General features: G+C 43.2%; 2 protein-coding genes across 2 annotated transcripts in view; both read left to right on the forward strand.

Annotated features, from left to right (window-relative positions):
- The window catches only part of LOC143767631 (uncharacterized), an 850082-nt gene that overhangs the window by 354733 nt on the left and 467559 nt on the right, over window positions 1-27790 (forward strand). The window lies entirely within an intron of this gene.
- Window positions 237-10454, forward strand: LOC143767068 (uncharacterized). Its single transcript, XM_077255090.1, has 4 exons — window positions 237-369; window positions 453-550; window positions 749-839; window positions 8724-10454. The coding sequence occupies exons 1-4, from the start codon at window positions 237-239 to the stop codon at window positions 9911-9913; spliced, it is 1512 nt and encodes a 503-aa protein (XP_077111205.1). The 3' UTR covers window positions 9914-10454.

Genomic DNA, 27790 nt, shown 5'->3' on the forward strand with positions numbered 1-27790 from the left:
GTGAAGAAGACCTCTAGTGAGCGCTGTCAGGACCCTGTGTCTGAGGGATGCAGAAGACCCCTGAGCCCAATCACGGGGCCTCCACCTCACCCCCTGATACATGAGGACATCAATGACCAGAAGATCCTAGAACTCACCTACAAGATGATTGAGCTGCTGACTGGAGAGGTGACACTGCTGGGAATGCTGGGATATTATACAGTAAGAAGTGATCAGGGGGATGACGGTATCATTGTATGTGTCAGGTTCCTATAAGGTGTCAGGATGTCGCCGTCTATTTCTCCATGGATGAGTGGGAGTTTTTAGAAGGACACAAAGATCTGTACAGTGACGTCATGATGGAGGTTCCCCAGCCCCTCACATCACCAGGTAATAGACAGGACTAAATACACACGGCCTATAATTATCTGTATGTAAAGAATGAATTCAGTCCCTGTATGTGTTTCCTCTAGATCTATCCAGTAAGAGGACAACACCAGAGAGATGTCCCTGTCTTCTTCTTCCACAGGACTGTAAACAAGAAGATCTCAATGTTCCTCATGATCATCAGGTAGATGGAGAGAAGGTGTCATGAGATCTCCCCTATGATGTATAGACGGCTGTGAAGGTCTTGTGCTCAGTCTTGTTTTATCCACCAGTATTTTATGTTTTATACTTGTGTAATGAGAACAGTGGAGATGGCAGGATTAGCGCTGATCATAGATGTGACTTCTCCATCTGCCTGTGACTTTTACAATATTTGTTTCAGGGTGAAGATATGACCCATATTAATATTACAGAGACATATGTGAGGTGTGATGAGCGGTGTAAAGAGGAGATTCCTACATATGACTACCCAGGTGAGTAGTAACCACTAAATGCAGAGAAGTCATAGATGCTTCTAAGTCATCGCCTGTGGCTGCTTTATCGGTGGTGTGGTGCGGCCGTATCACAATAGTTTAATCACCATTTTGCCTCTAGACCACAACATTCTCCTCCATTTGGAAATGTTTAAATTACTTTGTGAAATTGTGAAATCCTTTTCTATAGAATTTATAACCTTGGGGATTCACCTATTTCCTTGAATTAGAAGACGCTGACTCTTACCTGCCCAGATCTGTAAACTAGAAAGCCAAATGACAGCGTACTGAGAATGTGCTGACAAGTTAGAAAATCACATGAAGAAAAATATTATAATGGGCCTGTAAGAGAAAGCAGAGTGTAATGATGCTGTTGGTTTCCTATAATCCTGATATCTTATTGGATGAATCTACCTTCTCCCCCTTCTGTGCTGCTGAATGTGATCATATGGTCCCTACAAGACCAGGTCCAGTCTTTCTGGCCAAACTTCGCTTTTATGATCGACAACATTGAATGTGCAGTGAAGCCAAGTGTGAATTTCTGTACAATAACAGCAGAGTTTCCCTTTATTCTGACTTTTCAATTTCTTTTAAAACCAACTAACTTCAAACATGATCGCGATAAACTACATAAAACACATTACACCAGTAGCATGATATATCTGTAAGCTGTGTGTGGCTGATGGCTGTAATATACATTTATTCACGCCTGCAGGAGATGTGTTGGCATGGCTCGAGCCCTGGTTACATGGATTCACTCCACATGATAAATTGCATTAAGTGTTCAATCCTAAGGAATTCAGATTATTGCACAATCTCTCCTGAAATGGGGGCGCTAATACTTTCTCTACTCTTATCTTTGTCGATCTAATATTTCTTCTTGAAACTCATCTGACAGAAAATAATGGCCCTTACGATGATCGTTTAGATTGCCAAGAGCCACCGAGCCCCGTACTGTAATAACCCCAGAGAGGTTTCACCACTAGTTACTCATATTTTACTGAATAAGACTGTTGAGATTGATCATTTCAGTAGATGTGTTCTTGACTATCGTTTAAATTTTCAACTACAGTAGTTAGTGTCCAAAATACTCTGATTTAACCACTTCCTACAGCTAGTTTTATGTTCCTAATCAAGGCCCATTTTTCAAATCTGACATGTCATTTTATGTGGGGATAATTTTATAATTTGTTTCAAAATATAAACCCTATTTTCCAGGACGTCCCTCCTGACAGCACTGCCAGGAGGTTGTCCTTCATATTCTTATTAGGGACAGGAGCACAGGAGAGGTTAAATAGCCCCTCACCACCACCCCAGTTTTTTTCCTGTCCCTATCAGGGACAGACGCACAGGAGCACAGAGGTGCGAAGAATATCTGTGTATTGACGATCCCTCGGGGCGTCAGAGCCCGGTTGAGCAGGAGGCTCCCGGGAACAGCTGCATCCCTCTCTAGAGGGCTCTGGGTGGTGGAATCTCGGTCCACGGCAGACTGCAATGGCGCTGATACCAAGGGAGGTCCCTCATAGCCTGGTTGAGCTGTGTGCTCCTGACTTCTGCCGCATCCCTCCCGGAGGCTCTGGGCAGCATCTGCTGTACCGGCTGCAGGTTTGGCCGATGTCTCGTGCCTGGAATTTCTGGCGCGCCGTGTCATCGGGAGGCACGCTGGTGGCGACTACTGGGGGGAGTGTCTACAGGATCCTGGCGTGTTTGGGGATCCCAGTCTGGCCGGAATTCAGGCACTCTGTGGCGGTGTGCCGGGAGCGTCTGGAGGCGTGGTTTCAGACAGAGCACTGGTCTCTATGATCACGATGGCAGCCGGCATGCGTTCCACATGGAGCGTGCGCAGTACGGGCCGGAGATCTGCGACAACGGGAACAACACAATCTTGGCTCGGAAGGATGATGTATCAGATGTTTTGAAGCTAGGTAAGGCGGACTACTTAAATATGAACAACTGACAGCACTCTTTACTCAGTAAAGATGGAGAGTGGTAGCCGTCCTGATTTCCAATCCTTAGAGCTAGCCCTGGACCATGTGTTTAGGGTGTAGATGGGGTCTCCTAGCTGGTTACCGGATCCAAAGCTACAGGGCCTTCTTTATATATTTTCTTTCAGGATAAGGAGGCACCTAAGCGATCTGGTGCAGCGACCAAACGGAAGACTAGCAGATGCCCCGATGCTCGGCCAGACTCCCAGAAGGATATCTTAAAAAACTAAGCGAAGGATGCAAATCTGGGTTACTTAAAGAGGAACAGACCTTGTTACTGAACAGCATTAAATCCATAATCAGAGAGGTGGTACAGACTACAGTATCAGCACTAATTACCCCGTCTTAAGAGATCCAGATGAGATTTGTATCCAAACTCTGAGGAAGGAGAGGTGTCGGGCTATGCCGATTCAGATTCGGGTTAAGGCGAATGTTCCTCAGCAGTTCTTCTGGAAGAATGGAAGATATCTATTATCTTCTGAAAACACCAACATGCTCTTGCAAGCCATCAGGAATACCATGAAGGTGGAGGACTCAAAAATTGACATACCCGTGGCTAGAGTCTCCAAGAAAACTGCCATCCCCTTCGAAGACTCTTTCGGCCTTAAAGACCCAATGGACAAGAGATCGGAGGACCTCCTCAAGAAAGCCTGGGAGTCATTGGCGGCCATCCTGAAAGCGAATATAGCGGCTACTTTAGTGTCCAGGTCGAAGAGTCTATGGGTTGACAAGCTAGAAAATCTGATTAAGAACAAAACTCCCAAAGACGAAATTCTGAGTTCATTACTACTACTGAAAATGGCGACCGACTTTATGGCAGATGCCTCAGCATAATCGGTCCGCTTTTCTGCAAGAAACAATGCACTGTCCAATGCAGCGAGGCGGGCTGTGTGGCTTAGATCATGGACAGGGGATAACCAGTCAAAAAACAAGCTTTGTTTAATACCCTTCTCTGGCCTACATTTATTTGGACCGGTACTGGACAAATTACTTGAAAAAGCGTCAGATGAAAAGAAAGGCTTTCCTGAAGAAAAGCCGAAGAGGATGCTGTCCTTTAGGAGGACTCTCTCCCACCCCAGGCATGACTATAGACGATAGGCTAAGTCTGGTAGGTGGAGTTACCCTAAAGGCAGCAAGAGTAGAAGTTACTTTCAGGATCAAAGGCCAAGACACAGCAGGCAATGACACCAAAAGGGTTGGGAGGAGACTCCAGTGCTTCCTGGAAGGATGGTGAGAGATCACCCAGAATCCATGTGTCATGATTGGACTGGCGAGCAAACTGGGACCAGGGGCACATTTCCTGGCCCTAACACTAGGGGGCACCCTAGCTTGCCCTGTTCCCCGGGATACCTCAGATGGTGAGGATACTGGGGCCTCCGCCCTTGCCCTGTCTCCTAGCTGCAGCCCTGCATCTGTCCCCCACCCGGGGAAGAGAGGCGCTACCATGTACTGCAGTACACCAACCTGACAGACAGGGGAACAAAGACGAAGGTAAAAGAAAATTCCACTCACACAAAATATATGCTCACAAATAATAGAGGTATTCACCAGGGTGTGAAGGATGGGGGAAGAAAATAAGGCAGGCAAGGATGAGGAATTTCCAAGCGTACAAAGCAATCAACTGTCGCACAATAAACTCCTCCAGCTCTCCAAACACAGGTCTATATAGCAAGTGCTAACTCAGAGAAGGATCTGGCCAGAACGCCTAGCTTTTATAGGAGAGATGAGTAGCTAACCGAGCATAGCTGAATGCAGGGATTTCCACATGGCTGATTAACCCCTGTCGTGCTGAAAGAAAACAAACACATTTAATACACGAGAGAAGTGCTTCTTCTCAGCGACGAAGCAGGAGCCATCTGACGCTGTGGTCTTCTGGCACTGCTCTGTCGCAGTATCTCTGTGACACCATGGATTCTGAATACAGTTGCGCAGGGGTACAGAATAGAGCTCACCCAGTTACCCCCAGGAGATACTGCCTAACCCAGACCCCATCCCCAGCAGTTCATCAAAGACTTCTGAGGGATATACAGGACCTTTTATAGTTGAGGGCCATAGTTCAGGTGCCTCATTCTCAAAGGTTCCAGGGGCATTATTCAAGCCTGTTTTTTATAAAAAATCCAGGAGGAAAATATCAGACAATAATAAATCTCAAACCACTAAACCGGTGGATGGCCTACAAACAATTAAAAATGGAGTCTCTCAAATCAGTCATACCGTTGATAAAGAGGGACTCGGTAATGAGCACACTAGATTTAAAAACTGCTTATTACCAAGTACCTATCCATGTATCACATCAGAAATACCTCAGGTTCGCTATTAAGGATCAAGGGAGAATACAGCATTTTTAGTTCAGGTGCCTGCTATTTGGTCTCTCTTCCACCACTCGGTGGTCGGTCTCTCTTCCCCCCACCACTTTCACAAAACTCATGGCAGAAGTTATGGCCTTTCTAAGAGAAAGAAACATTCTCATCATCCTATACTTGTATGACCTGCTGCTAGTGGCAGACTCTCCACAACAGATGGAGGAATGCTTAACAACAACTGTGTCAGTGCTGGAGAGGCTGGGGTGGCTAATAAATCTATAAAAATCAAGTTTCAGACCAAAAAGGAAGAAGGCATTTCTCGGGGTTCAGGTTGGAAATTCAGACGATACAGAAACGGAAATACATCATAAGGAAAGGCATGAGAGTTCTGGGTCTGATGACTTCATGTATTCCCAGTGTCCAATGGAGTCAGTTCCATTCAAGGAGCTTACAATGGGAGGTCCTTTCAGCATGGGACGGCAGAGAGGCATCATTGGACAACAAGATGCGGTTATCCAAAGAAGTAAAGCGGTCATTGTCATGGTGGACCAGTACAACAAACCTCGAGAGAAGAAGACCCTGGAGAGTGTTTCCATGTATGAACATCACTACAGATGCCAGCCTCAAAGGCTGGGGGGCTAGCATGGAAGGAAGATACCTCCAAGGAACTTGGCCCACATCAGTACGCAACAGGCCCTCAAACCACAGAGAGCTTGGAGCAGTCTGGGAAGCACTAAGGAGATACCAGAAAGAGCTACAAAATCAACACGTCAGGATCTTCTCGGACAACTCAACAACCGTAGCCTTAGTTCTACATCAGGAAGGGCCGAGGCACCGTCCCTTGCAGGCTTTGTCATACACAATATTTTCCTGGGCAAAACTCACAGTAAAGTCAATCACGGCAGTACACCTGAAAGGCTCAAAAAAATCAGCTGGCAGACTTTCTAAGCAGGGAGAAGGTTCAACCTTCAGAGTGGTCTCTAAACCAAGAGGTCTTTGTCCAGCTGACCCAACACTGGGGGACACCGAAAATAGATTTATTCGCCTCAAGGAAAAATACAAAAACAAAAATGATTTTCTCTTTAAATCCAGGAGACAACCCGACAGGAATAGATGCCTTGACACAGAGCTGGAACATGAGGCTCGCTTATGCCTTCCCACCACTCGCTTTAATACCGAGAGTCCTGAGGAAGATCCAGGAGAGCCAGGCATCCGTAATCTTAATAGTCTAAAGAGGAGCTAGTTCTCTCCATTAAAGTGGTTGGCCTTGGAAGACCCAATTCTTCTACCAGCAAGACCGGACCTCTTAATTCAGGGCCCTCTAGTTCATCAAAATCCAGAGATGTTACAGCTGTCAGCGTGGATCCTGAGGTCAAAAGGGTTGTCGGAACCTGTCATCTGTACCATGGAAAAGAGCAGGAAGCCGGTAACTTTAGCGATATATCGGAATGTCTGGAAGAAGTTCTGCTCACAAAGTACAGTCCCAGTATCCATCTCTCAGGGTCCAGATATTCCCCAGATTCTGGACTTCCTTCAGTCTAGCTTTGATAAAGGTCTGAGGCCTAGTACGGGGAAGGTACATATTTCAGCCCTGAGTTCCTTTTTTGAATTTTTGCTAGCTAATCATCCCTGGGTAGTGAGATTCATTAAAGCTACTCAGCGTATCAGGCCCACAATACGTAGCTCAGTGCCCCCTGGGATCTCAACTTGCTTCTGAACGAACTATGCAAAAAACCATACGAGCCACTAGACCAGGCACACCTAAGGTCGGTAACTTTCAAAGCTCTCTTCCTAGTAGCAATAACATCGGCAAGGCGTATTGGCGAGATTCAGGCCCTATCCGTAAGAGACCCATATTTACAGATTTAAGAGGACTGTATTGTCTTAAAACTGGATCCTGCCTTCCTTCCCAAAGTGGTTTTGGACTTCCACAGGATTCAACAAATTGTGTTACTAACTTTCTGCCAAAACTACAGCATTGAGAAAGAACTCTCTCTTCACTCGTTGGATGTTAAAAGGACAGTTCTTCAATACTTAAAGCTCACAGAGAGCTGGAGAGTGGACTCTAACCTCTTCGTCCAGATGGCTGGAAGGAACAAAGGGAAGAAGGCATTACAAGTTACTTTAGCTAGATGGATAGATAAAGTCAACTATTAGCACAGTATATGTCTCAGCAGGAAAGACTCCGTCAGAAAGCCTCAAGGCTCACTCGCTGAGAGCAATCTCGGCTTAGTGGGCAGAGAGCGCTGGGGCTTCCATAGACCAGATCTGCAGGGCCGCAACTTAGTCTATATTAAATACCTTTTGCAGACATTATAAGTTGGAATTTAGGTATTTGAATCCAGATCCTTACTGGAATAGATTGCAGACACAAACTAATGGGGTCACTGTTCAGGGTCACCTGGCAGCTCAAAAGATGGCCACCACGAACAGGCTTGGCTCTATGTACTCCGTTTTCCTGATTCCAGCGATTATCTTACTCATCACTCTTTAAAGGGAACCTGTTGGCAGGATTGTGCACAGTAACTTACAGACAGTGTCAGGTTGGTGCCGTTATACTGATTACAATGATACCTTGGTTGATGAAATCTGTCTTGTGGTGGTTATTTAATCCTTATTTTCTGTTTTCAGGCGGCCTGTGGGGGTCTTCTTGTGGTGCTTTGATTAGGTATTCATCTGTATGGCTTCTGCCAGGTCACTGATCCCTCACTGACCTGCCCCCTACTTCACATAATAAATGTTATATATATATCTTTGAAAAAAAATCCATTTGAAAATGGTGCCGGTCGCGCCTGCACAGTAGCAGCTATCGGTGATCTGATAGCTGCTATTGTGCAGGCATCGGCTGCGCCTTCTTGGTAGAGAAAAAAAATCCTCCTCTAAGATGGCGCTCCGATCGCCAATAGCTGCTATTGTGCAGGCGCCAGCAGTGTTATCTTGCAGGAGGATTTTTTTTCCGTCTAGTAAGATGGAGGCGCATGCGCAATAGCAGCTATCAGATCACCGATAACTGCTACTGCGCAGGCGCGACTAACGCCATTTTCATACAGATTTTTTATTTTAGGAACTTCAGGCAAACAGCAAAAAAATGCATGTATAATTACACATGCGATTTTTGTTCAGTGCAGGTGCTGCCGCTGACACATGCCTGCAGAAGGTTTTTTTTATGCTGTGTGGTTTGGGCACACTGCAAGGCTCAGAAGTGAGGGGGAGATTTGAATTTGGGAGAGCGGATATTGCTAGATTGGTTTATGGAAGCCATGTTGCTTTTCAAGAGCCTTTGAAACACTAATAATGTGGAAACATCTCCTTTTTCACTGACAGATGATGTACCTGAGTGGGAACTTGTTTTTTATGAGATAGGGAGAAGGTTTTTTTGGTATTATGTTTGTCAACATAACGCTTCTTTGTGGCTTTTTATTCTATATTTGGGAGGTAGAATGACCAAACAGTTGAACACCATGCTCCACTGGATCATCGTATGAGATTTTCTATTAGACTGTGAACTGTCATTGTCTTGGTGTCTTCAATAGAAATGTTAAATGACATTCAAAGATATTTTAATCAAAAATAATCATTTGTTTTATGCTTGGCAGAGTACTGTACCAGAAGATCAGAGGGACAGCTGACATTGTCAGTTTTTAAATTCGATGATATTGGGACCCCACAGGATACAATTGAAGTGAATGCCATTATTCCAGATATACCATCATCCCTTCACAGCAAAGATCTGTCATCTGATCCTTCGAAACAAATCCTATCCTCTGATTCATTACCGACTGCTAAGGAAAATCAAAGTCACAAAATAATCATTAAAAACGGAAATTCTCCTAAATCAAAAAAGCCATTTTCGTGTTCAGAATATAGAAATTGGTTTCCCATTGAAATGTCTTTCCTTAAACATCCAAAAATTCACACAGTGGAGAAAAGATTTTCTTGTTCCAAGTGTGGGAAATGTTTTAAGCTCAAATCACATCTTGTTAGACACCAAAAAACTCACACAGGGGAGAAACCTTTTTCCTGTCCAGAATGTGGGAAATGTTTTAACCGGAAATCAGCTTTGACTAACCACCAGAGAACCCACACAGGGGAGAAGCCTTTTTCATGTTCAGAATGTGGGAAATGTTTTATCCGGAAATCAGCTTTGGTTTACCACCAGAGAATTCACACAGGGGAGAAACCTTTTTCCTGTCCAGAATGTGGGAAATGTTTTAACCGGAAATCAGCTTTGGTTAACCACCATAGAACCCACACAGGGGAGAAACCTTTTTCCTGTCCAGAATGTGGGAAATGTTTTAACCGGAAATCAGCTTTGGTTAACCACCATAGAACCCACACAGGGGAGAAGCCTTTTTCATGTTCAGAATGTGGGAAATGTTTTAAACAGAAATCAGATTTGGTTAGGCACCAGAGAATCCACTCAGGGGAGAAGCCTTTTTCCTGCTCAGAATGTTGGAAATGTTTTAAACAGAAATCAGCTTTGGTTAACCACCAGAGAATTCACACAGGGGAGAAGCCTTTTTCCTGTCAAGAATGTGGGAAATGTTTTAACCATAAATTCAAACTTGTTATACACCAAAGAAACCACACAGGGAAGAAGCCTTTTTCCTGTTCAGAATGTGGGAAATGTTTTAATCAGAAATCAGCTTTGGTTAACCATCAGAGAACCCACACAGGGGAGAAGCCTTTTTCCTGTTCAGAATGTGGGAAATGTTGTAATCAGAAATTCAATCTTGTTATACACCAAAGAACCCACAAAGGGGAGAAAACATTTTCATGTTCATAATCTAGGAAATGTTTTACACTAAGATCAACTTTTTAACATCAGAGAAGTCACGAGGGGGAGAATCCTTTTTCATGTTCAGAATGTTGGAAATGTTTTAACCAAAAATTGTATTTCTTAAAGGAGTTGTCCATTACTAGGACAACCCCTTGTCATTTATCATGCTTGGCCTATTTCAAATGAAAACACTCATACTCACTTTCCATGCCAGTTCCGTTCCTGTGGTCTTGACACGATCCTTGCACCCAATCAGCGCTGGCTTTTACTGTTTCTGCCTTTGGATGTATTGAACATGAACAGGAAGCTATTGCTGTGGCTTCTCTCTGCCTTACTCTTATAGTTTGATATGTCCAAAAGTGGAGACAGTGAACCAAGTTTAACGAAAGGTCTTGCTTTCGAAACGCCTTGGTATTCTATTAGTCTTGTCCCTATGTTCCCTAAGATCCTTAAATACATTTGTCCTACTTGTTTCAACCAAGTAAGAAAAAATACTTTTTGATGTGACTACATTTTAAATTGGAACAAATAAAGAATTCTTAATTTTAAACATGTCTTGGAATTGTGGAATAGAAGCTGGATAAGTCTTCTCCTTTCTAGTGAAATGGGGTTGTCCAAGAAGTGGACATCCGCTTTAAACATCAAAAATTCCACACGGAATGGTCATAACAGACAGGAGCTTTCGATTGTCAGCAGAGAATGCTAAAAAGAGAAAAAAAGTCAGCTCACCATTTCCAGCAGAGCACGGAACCCGATCTTGACTAGATGAGATTAGTGGAAAAAAAAAATGTTCCAGCTCCAGCTTGGAGCTGGAACATTTTTTTTTTTTTTTCCCAGCAGAGAATGCTGACAGACTCCCTCTCAAAAATGAACAAAGCCTGGATTAGCCACCACTTTTCCACACTACCAGATGACAGCAGCACATAAAGTGTTTTTAATCTTCAATATTTGAATGAGGCCTTCCAGTGGTTGCCTTCAAGGGTTAATGATTGATCCGCCTTATAATTTTTTTCCTGACTTTATACTTTGTGCAAAGCTTTTAGGAGTGTTTTTTTATGAGGCACTCCACCTGGTGCCTTCTAGGGTGTTGTAAGGACACAGCATGTTATCTTAATCAACCTGACGTCTATTTTCAGTAAGCCAGGAAACATTGACTCTTATATATATGATGACTTTTGAATATGTGTTTTTCTGATTAGTCAAGAAAACATAGACTTTTGTTAGTATAAAACTGTAATATTGACTTATAAGTTGACATTTGATGTAACATATTGTGCTGTTATTGTAACAACTATAGTGGTACACTTAGGAACCTCTTGGCTTGAGACAAATAAGGCAGCTGAACCAGAGTATAGTGTCAAGTCTGTATTGTTCAAACAAACATAGGTGCAACGTGTGAGCAACAACTCAAGGTAATCACAGCAAACAGTGTGGCATTTGGAGCTCTGCAGATTTGTCATCCATGCCCCATGATTGATCGTTTGCCACATCAGTATGTGTCTTAATTATATGTCCTAGTACGTCACCTGCCTTTACACTCACCAAACTCTCTAGGTCTGCCCAGGTACACCTATATGCCCGCTGTATTTCCTTTATTTGTCTGTAAAACGGGAAAGGTTGGTTCTCAGGGTCAGGCAATTGCTTTAGCATAGCTAGCTGGTCAGAGGGGCTCCAGGGATAATACTCCTGTATCTGTCTTACCCTAGTCACCCTTCTTGGTCCTGATGTGGAAGCTTCTCTGGTGATTGGTCTGGTAGTGGAGGAGACCGGATGGTCAGTGGGGGTGACATGATGTTCTACAACTTCCTCCCTCTCAGGACTACTGTCAGCATCCTCCCCAAAGGTCAATGCCCCCACTACTGCGACAGCTTCTTCTGTCACTACATGTGATCTTGTCCGGACAGGATTTCGTGCAATCTGCTTAGGTCGGGTTGCATCACAGGTCATACAAGTATCTCTCCTGTCTAGGTTTGGCTGACCACAGTGTTTACAAGTCCATTTGTCTTGTCTGGGTCTCTGGTTAAACAGCGGTGGGGCGCTAGCAGTCATATTCATAGATTTTTGTGCATCAAAACAGTCATAATACACCTTACATCCCACTGTGGTCTCTTTACTTCCATACTGTTGACACAGTCAACTCTGCCACACAACACCATTTATTCACTTGTTGCTCTCTTCCATTGTCTTTTATCCAACCTCTATTCTTTTCCTTGAAACTGTGACATTTTTGTACATCCAAACATCCACACTCTGGCATGTTCGCCTTTTTAAATATTGGTCCCACGTCTTTCACTGCTTCCTTTCCTATCTGTAAAGCTGTTTTGGATCCCATTGGAGGCCCTGACTGCACACAGAACAAGTTGCACATGGCTTCAACTTATTCTCCAGACAGCTCACCTTTCTGTAAATGCCCTCTCAGTGTGCCTGGACCTTGTCTACGGGCCACACTTAGCAAGTCAGAATGAGCATGTTAAGGTGTAGCGGGAAGGCTCCTTACCTCTCACCCGGTAGACCTGCAGGGTGTAACGGGAAGGCTCTTTGCCTCTCACCTACTAGACCAGCTCCATGGACAGTGGGAAGGCTCAGGCTTCTCACCCACAATAAAAACTGCTCACTAAAGTAGGAAGGCTCAGGCCTCTCACCTACTAGATCAGCCGTGCAGTTGGCTACCCCCTTTTGCTGATCCTCAATCACACAATTGGCAGCAGGTACAAACACATTGATGACCAGACAATCACTTACAAGTTTACCTATAAATAGGCACCATATTTTACTTTCAACTTTAACTAACAATATTTATTTCTACTTCAATTCAGTACTGTTGCTTTAAAAACACAAATCTCCCAGTGCGTATTACACCAAGGACAGAAATACAGAGAATCTTGAATCCCCCCCCCTTCCAATCATGTAGGAGCGGAGATAAGAACTCACAGTTTCTTTCACACAGGAAAGAAACTTTCCATGCAGCAGTTCTCAGACTTAATCAATTTCTGCAAAACCTTCATCCTCCTCTGGAAACCAAGGGACTTCACTGTAGGGGCAGATCACTGTATAATTTGAAATACCGAACCCTGACCGCGTCCGGCCAAATGCATACAGGGGTCATTCCATGTCAAGTGAACCAATGATTTTTACCACTATATTTTAAATTCTTTTGAGATTTTGTTCTTTGGTAATAGTGTGTCAGAGAATGCAAAATGTGAAGAAAAAAAAATTCTAGATATTTTTTTTTATTTTTTATTGATTTTCAAAGTTCGGAAAAAGTGCGAATTTCGGTGTTGCCTGCCTTTATATTTCTCCCCATAACTCAGGCTAGAAAAGAGATAGAGAAACAAAATAAACACCATTCTACTCAGAACTGTACAGGCTTTCATCAGATATGTCACAAGAGTATCTTTAATAATATTTTACCTATTCGAACGCAAGCGCAAAACTTTAAAACGCATTTCCGAAAAAAACGTTTAATTTAAAAATTTCAAAAACTGCACGTGTGCCTGTTCTGCTCCTAGCCACTTCTGCACCAAAACACAAGCTGGGATCGTGATGGGATCATATTTAAAAAAATAAAACTATTACAGTGTCAGTTCAAAAATCTTGATTTCAGGTCTGTTCAGCCTGTGGTGTAGAAGTGTGGGGTCCATATTTACCAAATAATCCATGATTGTTAGATATTCCTGTATTATTTTATTATGTTAGAGCTTAGAAGCATGAGAGGACAGAGGAGAAGCTTTGTTAGGGCTGAGGATGACCAGAGGTAGACAGTGACTGCAGAGCAGATGACAGGCCGGCAGCTCGGGCCTCCACAGACCGTATTCACACCAAATCTTAACACCGATGCAACTCCTCAAATGGAGGGAGAAAAATACTCTTAACATCCAGTTCATGTATTGTACAAACCAGGATTATGAAGAGGAGGAGAGTTTGTTATAACATCGGTTACAGGAAGCAGAACCCATCACAGGGACTCGGCAATACCGGACTGTCATCACATGTAGTGGAAATAAAGACAGTGACGTCCATGACGTGGTAGAAGGCGGCACAAGATCAGCAATGGATGACACAACTGGTGATGTGACCTGTGAATATGATCAGCGCTGACGGCTACTGGACTCTCCAAAGATTGTGAAAATGAAGACGTAGAAAGGACTTTTCTGCACCTTCTGGTCCAGCGCCGTCCTTTGTGTATCCAAGAAAATCAGACATTGTAAAAGTGAACAAAAATCAGATATAACTCAGGTGGAGCCGAGCACCATGACAGCCGCACAAACTCTGACACAGAAGGAGACGCCCATTGCTAGTAAGCGCTTATGGGCAAGATGACATTTCACCAGCTAGAAGGGACACATTGATGATAACAGGCCAGTGTAAAAACCTACTATTAATTGTTTGATTAGTTCATATTTTATAGTACGAGGATTTAACTACTGGACTATTCTTCTTAAACACTTCAGAAATTACATGTTTAGTGATATAGTAGAAAAAAAAATTGTTTCATGTATAAATAGGTGGTAAAAATATTGGTTCTTTTAATCTTGTTTTTAACCCCTTCATGACCCAGCCTATTTTGGCCTTAATGACCTTGCCGTTTTTTGCAATTCTGACCAGTGTCCCTTTATGAGGTAATAACTCAGGAACGCTTCAACGGATCCTAGCGATTCTGAGATTGTTTTTTCGTGACATATTGGGCTTCATGTTAGTGGTAAATTTAGGTCGATAATTTTTGAGTTTATTTGTGAAAAAAACGGAAATTTGGCAAAAAAATTGAAAATTTCGCAATTTTCACATTTTGAATTTTTATTCTGTTAAACCAGAGAGTTATGTGACACAAAATAGTTAATAAATAACATTACCCACATGTCTACTTTACATCAGCACAATTTTGGAAACATTTTTTTTTTTTGCTAGGAAGTTATAAGGGTTAAAATTTGACCAGTGATTTCTCATTTTTACAACAAAATTTACAAAACCATTTTTTTTAGGGACCACCTCACATTTGAAGTCATTTTGAGGGTTCTATATGGCTGAAAATACCCAAAAGTGACACCATTCTAAAAACTGCACCCCTCAAGGTGCTCAAAACCACATTCAAGAAGTTTATTAACCCTTCAGGTGTTTCACAGCAGCAGAAGCAACATGGAAGTAAAAAATGAACATTTAACTTTTTAGTCACAAAAATGATCTTTTAGCAACAATTTTTTTATTTTCCCAAGGGTAAAAGGAGAAACTGGACCAGGGACGTAGTTGTCCAATTTGTCCTGAGTACGCTGATACCTCATATGTGGGGGTAAACCACTGTTTGGGCGCACGGCAGGGCTCGGAAGGGAAGGAGCGCCATTTGACTTTTTGAATGAAAAATTGGCTCCAATCTTTAGCGGACACCATGTCGCGTTTGGAGAGCCCCCGTGTGCCTAAACATTGGAGCTCCCCCACAAGTGACCACATTTTGGAAACTAGACCCCCCAAGGAACTTATCTAGAAGCATAGTGAGCACTTTAAACCCCCAGGTGCTTCACAAATTGATCCGTAAAAATGAAAAAGTACTTTTTTTTCACAAAAAAATTATTTTAGCCTCAATTTTTTCATTTTCACATGGGCAACAGGATAAAATGGATCCTAAATTTTGTTGGGCAATTTCTCCTGAGTACACCAATACCTCACATGTGGGGGTAAACCACTGTTTGGGCACATGGTAAGGCTCGGAAGGGAAGGAGCGCCATTTGACTTTTTGAATGGAAAATTATCTCCATCGTTAGCGGACACCATGTCGCGTTTGGAAAGCCCCTGTGTGCCTAAACATTGGAGCTCCTCCACAAGTGACCCCATTTTGGAAACTAGACCCCCCAAGGAACTCATCCAGAGGCATAGTGAGCACTTTAAACCCCCAGGTGCTTCACAAATTGATCCGCAAAAATGAAAAAGTACTTTTTTTTCACACAAAATTTCTTTTAGCCTCAATTCTTTCATTTTCACATGGGCAACAGGATAAAATGGATCCTAAAATTTGTTGGGCAATTTCTCCTGAGTATGCCAATACCTCATATGTGGGGGTAAACCACTGTTTGGGTGCACGGCAAGGCTCGGAAGGGGAGGCGTGCCATTTGACTTTTTGAATGGAAAATTAGCTCCAATCGTTAGCGGACACCATGTCGCGTTTGGAGAGCCCCTGTGTGCCTAAACATTGGAGCTCCCGCACAAGTGACCCCATTTTGGAAACTAGACCTCCCAAGGAACTAATCTAGATGTGTGGTGAGCACTTTGAACCCCCAAGTGCTTCACAGAAGTTTATAACGCAGAGCCATGAAAATAAAAAATAATTTTTCTTTTCTCAAAAATGATTTTTTAGCCCACAATTTTTTATTTTCCCAAGGGTAACAGGAGAAATTGGACCCCAAAAGTTGTTGTCCAGTTTCTCCTGAGTACGCTGATACCCCATATGTGGGGGTAAACCACTGTTTTGGCACACGTCGGGGTTCGGAAGGGAAGTAGTGACGTTTTGAAATGCAGACTTTGATGGAATGCTCTGCGGGCGTCAGGTTGCGTTTGCAGAGCCCCTGATGTGCCTAAACAGTAGGAACTCCCCACAATTGACTCCATTTTGGAAACTAGACCCCCAAGGGAACTTATCTAGATGTGCAGTGAGCACTTTGAACCCCCAAGTGCTTCACAGAAGTTTATAACGCAGAGCCGTGAAAATAAAAAATGTTTCCTTTCCTCAAAAATATTTTTTTAGCCCAGAATTTTTTTATTTTTGCAAGAGTAACAGGAGAAATTGGACCCCAAAAGTTGTTGTCCAGTTTCTCCTGAGTACGCTGATACCCCATATGTGGGGGTAAACCACTGTTTTGGCACACGTCGGGGTTCGGGAGGGAAGTAGTGACGTTTTGAAATGCAGACTTTGATGGAATGCTCTGCGGGCGTCAGGTTGCGTTTGCAGAGCCCCTGATATGCCTAAACAGTAGAAACCCCCCACAAGTGACCCCATTTTGGAAACTAGACCCCCCAAGGAACTTATCTAGATGTGTGGTGAGCACGTTCAACCCCCAAGTGCTTCACAGAAGTTTACAACGCAGAGCCGTGAAAATAAAAAATCATTTTTCTTTCCTCAAAAAAGATGTTTTAGCAAGCAATTTTTTATTTTCACAAGGGTAACAGGAGAATTTGGACCCCAATGTTTGTTGCCCAGTTTGTTGTGAGTACGCTGATACCCCATATGTGGGGGTAAACCACTGTTTGGGCACACGTCAGGGCTCGGAAGGGAAGTAGTGACATTTGAAATGCAGACTTTGATGGAATGGTCTGCGGGCATCACATTGCATTTGCAGAGCCCCTGATGTGCCTAAACAGTAGAAACACCCCACAAGTGACCCCATTTTGGAAACTAGACCCCCGAAGGAACTTATCTAGATGTGTGGTGAGCACTTTCAACCCCCAAGTGCTTCAGAGAAGTTTATAACGCAGAGCCGTGAAAATAAAAAATAATTGTTCTTTCCTCAAAAATTATGTTTTAGCAAGTAATTTTTTATTTTTGCAAGGGTAACAGGAGAAATTAGACCCCAACAGTTGTTGCCCAGTTTGTCCGGAGTACGCTGGTACCCCAAATGTGGGGGTAAACCACTGTTTGGGCGCACGTCGGGGCTTGGAAGGGCGGGAGCACCATTTGACTTTTTGAACGCAAGATTGGCTGGAATCAATGGTGGCGCCATGTTGCGTTTGGAGACCCCTGATGTGCCTAAACAGTGGAAACCCCTCAATTCTAACTTCAACACTAGCCCCAACACACCCCTAATCCTAATCCCAACTGTAGCCATAACCCTAATCACAACCTTAACCCCAACACACCCCTAACCACAACCCTAACCGCAACACACCCGTAACCCTAATTCCAACCCTAATCCTAACCCTAATCCCAACCGTAACCCTAATCCCAACCCTAACCACAACTATAACCCCAACACACCCCTAACCCTATCCGTAACCCTAACCACAAGCCTAATCTTAACCCTATTTCAAACCCTAGCTCTAATTCCAACCCTAACTCTAATTCCAACCCTAACCCTAAGGCTATGTGCCCACGTTGCGGATTCGTGTGAGATTTTTCCGCATGATTTTTGAAAAATCTGCAGGTAAAAGGCACTGCGTTTTACCTGCGGATTTACAGCAGATTTCCAGTGTTTTTTTGTGCAGATTTCACCTGCGGATTCCTATTGAGGAACAGGTGTAAAACGCTGCGGAATCCGCACAAAGAATTGACATGCTGCGGAAAATACAACGCAGCGTTTCTGCACGGAATTTTCTGCACCATGGGCACAGCGGATTTGGTTTTCCTTAGGTGTACATGGTACTGTAAACCTGATGGAAAACTGCTTCGAATTCGCAGCGGCCAATCCGCTGCGGATCCGCTGCCAATCCGCTGCCAATCCGCTGCGGATCCGCTGCCAATCCGCTGCCAATCCGCTGCGGATCCGCGGCCAATCCGCTGCGGATCCGCTGCGGATCCGCTGCGGATCCGCTGCCGATCCGCTGCCGATCCGCTGCGGATCCGCTGCGGATCCGCGGCCGATCCGCTGCGGATCCGCGGCCGATCCGCTGCGGATCCGCTGCGGATCCGCGGCCGATCCGCTGCCGATCCGCTGCCGATCCGCGGCCGATCCGCTGCGGATCCGCGGCCGATCTGCTCTGTGTGCACATGCCATAACCCTACCCCTAACCCTACCCGTAACCCTAACCCTACCCCTAACCCTACCCCTAGTTCTAACCCTAGTTCTAACCCTAACCCTAGTGGAAAAAGAAAAAAATATATTTTCTTTATTTTATTATTGTCCCTACCTATGGGGGTGATAAAGGGGGGGGGTTTATGTATTATTTTTTTATTTTGATCGCTGTGATAGAACCTACCACAGCGATCAAAATGTACCTCTATGAATCTGCCGGCCGGCGGGCGCACTGAGCATGCGCCCGCCATTTTGGAAGATGGCGGCGCCCATGATGGAGGCGGACGGGGACCGGGAGCCTCGGTAAGTATAAGGGGGGGAGATCGGGGCACGGGGGGGGCGTCGGAGCACGGGGGGGTGACATAGGAGCAGGGGGGGAGCGGGCAGGAGGACGGGAGAGCGGACAGCAGGACGGGGGAGCCGGCAGGCGGACGGAGGGGACCGGTCCTTATAACGGTGCACTGGGGGGGCGATCGGTGGGGTGGGGGGGGGTCACCTTAGTGTTTCCAGCCATGGCCGATGATATTGCAGCATCGGCCATGGCTGGATTGTAATATTTCACCATTTTTTTAGGTGAAATATTACAAATCGCTCTGATTGGCAGTTTCACTTTCAACAGCCAATCAGAGCGATCGTAGCCACGGGGGGGTGAAGCCACCCCCCCTGGGCTGAAGTACCACTCCCCCTCTCCCTGCAGATCGGGTGAAATAGGAGTTAACCCTTTCACCCGATCTGCAGGGACGCGATCTTTCCATGACGCCACATAGGCGTCATGGGTCGGATTGGCACGGGTTTTCATGACGCCTACGTGGCGTCATGGGTCGGGAAGGGGTTAACATATAATTAGGATCAGATTGTATTTAGAAAATCACACTTGAGGATATGATCACGTTTTTTCTTTTGGCTTGTTCAATGAATTCAGGTTGAAAATGCTGAGCAAGTTGTGTTATGATGATTAAGATGCATTTATTCTGGCACTTCGGTATTTGTTTTTTGCGTTTCTTTATTGTTACATATAAATGTTGAATGCAGTAAGTTGTAATTTGAAAAGAAAAAGGGAAGAAACTCACACAAACATAAAATCAGATGATTCAAGGCTTAAAAAAACAATACAAATTTGATAGGTCCCAAGTTGAATCCCTGTACAAATATAAATAAGGACACAAATAACACGCATGCATGTTTTCATAATTTTAAAACATACGTTTTTTTCAGAATTGCACATCAAAATGTTTAATTTGATTTCACCAAAACAAAATATAAAGAAACATAGTCTTGTGACATATCAAATGAAAGCCGGTACCGTTCTGAGAAAAATGATGCCTCTCCCACCTCTATATCTTAATTCTAGCCCGAGATATGATAAAAAATGTAAAGCCATACCAGGCCAAAATCTGCGCTTTTTTAAAACTTTAAAAATCTGTAAAAAATTAACTGATGAAGAAAAAAATTCTAAACTTTTAATTTGTAATTAACTAAAGTTGTACTTCATAAAACAAAAAAATAAAAAAAATCTAAAGACGTCGGGTAAAAAAAATATTCATATTTGGATCACTTGATATGGAATGACCCACAGGAAACTGTCTAATGTCATATCACATATAACATAGGCTATATCATCACTCAATTCATTCCATCTCAGATGTAGATTAAAATATCTATAACGCATCTGTCCTGGACCTTCCACAATAATTGGAAAAGTAACAGTATTAGGAATCCATGAAAAAATCCTGCAGGGCTCTGCCTCTTGACACAGTACCCCTAGGACTCCTTTGCACCCTTCAAAAAATGGTGTGTGTTGATTCATTCATACGTGCTCATTCCGGGATTTTCTTTTTTAACTTTTCTTCAACGATCTGAAATCAGCTGATTTTACAAAAATAACTAAATCCCTTATCTTAATCACACCGCCTGATTCAGCTCAAAGTGAGTTGAATAAGGTCCTCTTGTCAAATATTGAGGACCACACCTAACGGTCCCCCTCATCAATCAGGGACTTATTTATGTCCTGTATACGCAATCACTCAGAGGTTCTCATAAACATACATACCAGGATTTGCACAGCCTGCCTACTGTAAATAGGAATTAACACAACTTATGAAAACTGTGGCAGTGTCCACTGACACTCTGAGAACACCAACTACATAAACCACAGAAACAGCCCTATACAATGTACTGTCAATCCGAAATGACCAAAAGATCAAAACAACAATACTGCACAGAGTCTGTCCCAGCTGTACCATATACAACCAGATAATACAGATAACAATTATCTTACGGGCATAAACAGACAAAAATCACAAAACTCACTGGTGATGTTGGTTCTTGAACTGTGTTCACAGCCTTTACCCAGAGATATGGAGAGATTGATAAGAGAGATTGCAAGTGCAAAACAAGGTGTAAGGATAAAATTTCTCACCTTGCTGCAGCTGGGTTTTGCATCTCCAATCTCCCAGGTAACTCCCACATACGGATTCCGAATAGGCTGGTTACCACGGCCTCGCGTTGGGTGCCAAAACTGTTGTAGCTGTTTTTGTTCTGACTCAAAGTTAGATATGACAGATTAGATTACCAGTGAGGCTGAATTAAGAGGTTACGCCCTCAAGATTTACAAGCGCTTGGAGAAAGGAATGCACACAGGTTGTGAGGAAATCACTTTTTCTGTCTTAGGCTACTTTCACATTAGCGTCGTGCACTTCACGTCGCAATACGACATTGCAGCGCAGCGACGCATACTGTGCAAGCGCCGCACAACGGGGGCAGCGGATCCGCTGCCCCATTGTGAGGTGCGGGGAGGCGGAGGCGGAGTTCCGGCCGCGAATGCGCGGTCAGAAAAGACAGGAACGACGCACCAAAAAACGTTACAAGCAACGTTTTTTGCTGGCGACGGTCCGACGCAACACGACGCAACCGTCGCACGACGGTTGCGACGTGTGGCAATGCGTCGCACTGCGTCGCTAATGCAAGTCAATGGAGAAAAAACGCATCCTACAAGCACTTTTGCAGGATGCGTTTTTTCTACAAAACGACGCATAGCGACGTGCAATGCACGACGCTAGTATGAAAGTAGCCTTAATGGAATAAAAGGCAGTATTTTATACCATTTACAGCAAATGTAACTCATGTAGCCCCCCCTTGTTACCCCAGGTCATGCTGACCTTTATTTCCCACGTACCCAGAACATGTTGTTTGCTGACTATTGAAAACATATAAGATAAGATTTATAAAATCCTTGAATCGGAGACTACAAAACTACTACATTATAAGAGCAAATTCTAGCAACAGAAGGAAAAACATTAAGGCTATGTGCACACGTTCAGGTTTTTTCGTGATAAAAACGCTATAAAAACTCATTAAAAAAGCATACATTATGCATCCTATCATTTAGAATGCATTCTGCATGTTTTGTGCACATGGTGCGTTTTTTTTTCGCGAAAAAAACGCATCGCGGTAAAAAAAGCAACATGTTCATTAATTTTGCGGATTTTCCACGTTTTTCCTGCAATTCTATGCATTTGGAAAAAAACGCACAAAAAATGCGTCAAAAACTCGGTAAAATCGCGGTAAAAACACGGTAAAATCGCGGTAAAAAACGCATGCGGATTTCTGGCAGAAATGTCTGTTTTTTGTCAGGAAAATTTCTGCCAGAAATCCTGATGTGTGCACATAGCCTTACGCTTCTATATCACTATCAGATGCCTGATCTATCTGTGGGCTACAAATTTGGGCATTTCATGCCTACATTCCACTGTATTTGCTGTCTGTTACCCTAGTTCTATACAGTATTTTTCTGTAAAAAAACAAAAATACAGGCCACATATTGAACACTGGTATCTCTGTCAGACACCTGATCTATCTGTGGGCTACAAATTTGGGCATTTCAGGCCTACATTCACCTTTTTTGGCGGTGTGTTAGCCTAGTTCTATATAGTATTTTTGTTTTAAAAAAACAAAATTACAGGCCACATGTTGAACAGTGTGGTATCTCTGTCAAGCGCCTCTTCTATCTGTGGCCTTAAAATTGTGGCATTTGGGGGCTCCATTGAACTGCTTTTGCTGTATCTTACCCTAGTTAATTACAACAGCTTGGTAAAAAAAAAAAAGAAATGGCTACCTACAGTCCAGATATTTTAAACTGTGGTTTTTACGCACACTGATCACATATACGTTTGCTCCAAATTCAGCCATTTGTAGTGAACGTGGGAAATATTGTACTCCATTTAAAATGGGCAAGTTCCGTGGCAAGAGTTGGGGAAGTGGACGTGATGCTGATGGTGCATGCTGAGGCCAAGGCTGTGGGCAAGCTGAAATTGGGCCACAACAAACACCTACTGTACATCTTCTCACTTGACCTTCCTGTCCCAATTACTAGGGGACCGAAGCACACCACTATTGAACCCGGAACAGTGTCAAAAGGTTGTATATGCAAATTGTCTCTTCAGAGAGGACGAAAACTAGAACTCTAGTGCCACCTATTGGAAGTAGCAATTTTACAAGTCAATGTCGACCCTTTAACGAGCCTTGTCACATGACTTAGGATAATAGCCAAACCAGAATCTCAATTTGATACACCTACAAACAACAGGCTTAATTTTGGCACTTCCCAAAATCACACAAAATCCAAGTAGAAAACAGAAGCAAATGCCATAAAGTAAAATAAATCAAAATCGGTCACATAGTACACCCACAGGTAGCAAATATCATAATGAGCAACTTATCCCTCAGATTCTCAATACAAGTCCATCTGTGGTCTTTTTATAATAAGTTGATTAATCTGTATCTAAAGCTAGAATAATTTCTAACAATGTGCCACAGGGAAAAATAATTTATACTCCACATAAAAGAAATGCTAAATCATCTAAGCGCCCATAATAGACTAATGTCAATACATTGCATCTCAATACCACATAGTGCTTAAGCACTATGCACTTTATTTAGAGCTAATCAACTAGGATTTATACTGAGTGAGTAGCAGTGAACATCAGTAAAGTCACCTATGTGGTATTGAGATGCAACGTATTGACATTAGTCTATTATGGGCGCTTAGATGATATAGCATTTTTTTATGCGGAATATAAATTGTTTTTCCCTGTGACACATTGTTAGACATTATTCTAGCTTTAGATACAGATTAATCAACTTATTATAAAAAGATCACAGATGGACTTGTATTGAGAATCTGATGGTTAAGTTGCTCATTATGATATTTGCTACCTGTGGGTGTACTATGTGACCAGGCAGTCCTATTTGTATTGTATATTCATTTTTTATTTGTATTTTTTTTGGTCTTGTACCATTTTATATTCTTGTGTTAATAAAATTGATTTATTTTACTTTATGTCATTTGCTTCTGTTTTCTACTTGGATTTTGCAGAATCTCAATTTGCAGACACTGTGCTTCAGGGTACTGCCCCTTGTCAGTGCAAAGTGGAGATCTGTCGGACGCCTCTCACACAGCCAAACCACATCTCCACTTTGCACTGACATAAAAAATGTTCAATCACATGAAGAATATGGTTAATAATGTATTATCATTTACTATTGTTTTATTATTCCCGACATGAATTCCATATTAATATTCTGATAATAATTATATGGATATTACCAATTGCTATGGTACGCTGTGATATTATAGGTCAGGAAAATTACCAGATTTGGCATAGAATACGGAATGAAGACTTCAAGCAAAATACTAGAATTACATTAGTAAAGACTTCATATATTTAAATTCAAGAGATTCTGAAAAGTTGCAAGAAGGAAAAGCTGAAATCCAGAAGTACCAGAAGGTAACAATAATGATTTTTTATAGACTGTGTCAATTATAATTCATTTCACCATTGACAAACACGATTGCAGTATCCCCCCTGACAACCAAAACTGCAGTATCTAAACTGATAACCCCAATTGCAGAGGACAATGATCCTATGATGGACTGGGCTCCAGTGGTTTCCTATCAGCTATAAAGCTTTGATGAAAGCTGGTGAACAATAAGGTCATTGTCAGGACGCTACAACCCTGACATGTGTCCTGTGCATTAGGACTTAAGGCCCCGTCTCACATAGCGAGATCGCTAGCGAGATCGCTGCTGAGTCACAAGTTTTGTGACGCAACAGCGACCTCCATTGTTGTGAATTTACTTTTTGCTCCCTCTAGTGGTTACTAGTTTTTTGACTCTGGTTTTTCTGTCATTCCTTTTATCCGCACCTGGGTCGTTAGTTAAGGGTGTTGCTATTTAAGCTCCCTGGACCTTCAGTTCTATGCCTGGCAACGTAGTTATCAGAGCTAGTCTGCTGTGCTCTTGTCTACTGATCCTGGTTCCAGTTATATCAGCTAAGTCCGCTTTTTGCTTTTTGCTATTTTGTTTTGGTTTTGTATTTTTGTCCAGCTTGTTCCAAATATATATCCTGACCTTTGCTGGAAGCTCTAGGGGGCTGGTGTTCTCCCCCCGGACCGTTAGATGGTTCGGGGGTTCTTGAATTTCCAGTGTGGATTTTGATAGGGTTTTTGTTGACCATATAAGTTACCTTTCTTTATTCTGCTATCAGTAAGCGGGCCTCTCTGTGCTAAACCTGGTTCATTTCTGTGTTTGTCATTTCCTCTTACCTCACCGTTATTATTTGTGGGGGGCTTCTATCCAGCTTTGGGGTCCCCTTCTCTGGAGGCAAGAAAGGTCTTTTGTTTTCCTCTACTAGGGGTAGCTAGATTCTCCGGCTGGAGCGTGTCATCTAGAATCAACGTAGGAATGATCCCCGGCTACTTCTAGTGTTGGCGTTAGGAGTAGATATATGGTCAACCCAGCTACCACTGCCCTATGAGCTGGATTTTTGTATTCTGCAGACTTCCACGTTCCTCTGAGACCCTCGCCATTGGGGTCATAACAGTTTGCCAGGCCAGTATTAAATGTTTAATGCATTGCAGAAGAGGGATTATAAGAAAGAAGATTCTGAGTTTTTTTTTTTTTTTTTTTCTTCTTCCCCTTTACCTCAGAGTGGCTATGCTTGCTGCAGACATGAATGTCCAGACCTTGATTACAAGTGTGGACCAGCTGGCTACTCGTGTGCAGGGCATACAAGACTATGTTATCAGTAATCCTAGGTCAGAACCTAAAATACCGATTCCTGAACTGTTTTCCGGAGACAGGTTTAAGTTTAGGAATTTTGTGAATAATTGTAAATTGTTTTTGTCCCTGAGACCCTGTTCATCTGGAGACTCTGCTCAGCAAGTAAAAATTGTTATTTCGTTCTTACGGGGCGACCCTCAGGATTGGGCTTTTTCGCTGGCGCCAGGAGATCCGGCATTGGCTGATATTAATGCGTTTTTTCTGGCGCTCGGTTTACTTTATGAGGAACCCAATCTTGAGATTCAGGCAGAAAAGGCCTTGCTGGCTATGTCTCAGGGGCAGGACAAGGCTGAAGTGTACTGCCAAAAATTTCGGAAATGGTCCGTGCTGACACATTGGAACGAGTGTGCACTGGCCGCTAATTTTAGAAATGGCCTTTCTGAAGCCATTAAGAATGTTATGGTGGGTTTTCCCATTCCCACAGGTCTGAATGATACTATGGCACTGGCTATTCAAATTGACCGGCGGTTGCGGGAGCGCAAAACCGCAAATTCCCTCATGGTGTTGTCTGAACAGACACCTAATTCGGTGCAATGTGATAGAAAAATCGCAAATTCCCTCATGGTGTTGTCTGAACAGACACCTGATTTAATGCAATGTGATAGAATCCTGACTAGAAATGAGCGGAAAATTCATAGACGCCGGAATGGCTTGTGCTACTACTGTGGTGATTCTACACATATTATCTCAGCATGCTCTAAACGTATAGCTAAGGTTGTTAGTCCTGTCACCGTTGGTAATTTGCAACCTAAATTTATTCTGTCTGTAACTTTGATTTGCTCACTGTCGTCTTTTCCTGTCATGGCGTTTGTAGATTCAGGTGCTGCCCTGAGTCTTATGGATCTGTCATTTGCTAAGCACTGTGGTTTTTCTCTTGAACCATTAGAAAATCCTATTCCTCTTAGGGGTATTGATGCTACGCCATTGGCAGCAAATAAACCGCAGTATTGGACACAGGTTACCATGTGCATGACTCCTGAACACCGCGAGGTGATACGTTTCCTGGTTTTACATAAAATGCATGATTTGGTTGTTTTAGGGCTGCCATGGTTACAGACCCATAATCCAGTCCTGGACTGGAAGGCTATGTCAGTCTCAAGTTGGGGCTGTCGTGGTATTCATGGGGATTCCCTGCCTGTGTCTATTGCTTCTTCTACGCCTTCGGAAGTTCCGGAGTATTTGTCTGATTATCAGGATGTCTTCAGTGAGTCTGAGTCCAGTGCACTGCCTCCTCATAGGGACTGTGACTGTGCTATAGATTTGATCCCAGGCAGTAAATTTCCTAAGGGAAGACTGTTTAATCTGTCGGTACCTGAACATACCGCTATGCGTTCATATATCAAGGAGTCTCTAGAGAAAGGACATATTCGTCCGTCTTCTTCCCCTCTTGGTGCGGGATTCTTTTTTGTGGCAAAAAAGGACGGATCTTTGAGACCTTGTATTGATTATCGGCTTTTAAATAAGATCACTGTCAAATTTCAGTATCCTTTACCGCTGTTGTCTGACTTGTTTGCCCGGATTAAAGGTGCCAAGTGGTTCACCAAGATAGATCTTCGTGGTGCGTACAACCTTGTGCGCATTAAGCAAGGTGATGAATGGAAAACCGCATTCAATACGCCCGAAGGTCATTTTGAGTACTTGGTGATGCCTTTTGGGCTCTCCAATGCGCCTTCAGTTTTTCAGTCCTTTATGCATGACATTTTCCGGAAGTATCTGGATAAATTTTTGATTGTTTATCTGGATGATATTTTGTTTTTTTCTGATAATTGGGATTCGCATGTGGAGCAGGTCAGGTTGGTCTTTAAAATTTTGCGTGAAAATTCTTTGTTTGTCAAGGGCTCAAAGTGTCTCTTTGGTGTACAGAAGGTTCCCTTTTTGGGGTTCATTTTTTCCCCTTCTGCTGTGGAGATGGACCCAGTCAAGGTCCGAGCTATTCTTGATTGGACTCAGCCCTCGTCAGTTAAGAGTCTACAGAAGTTCTTGGGTTTCGCTAACTTCTACCGTCGTTTTATCGCTAATTTTTCTAGCATTGTGAAACCTTTGACGGATATG

The sequence above is a fragment of the Ranitomeya variabilis genome, chromosome 4 (genome assembly GCF_051348905.1).
Source record: "Ranitomeya variabilis isolate aRanVar5 chromosome 4, aRanVar5.hap1, whole genome shotgun sequence".
Taxonomy (NCBI): Eukaryota; Metazoa; Chordata; class Amphibia; order Anura; family Dendrobatidae; genus Ranitomeya; species Ranitomeya variabilis.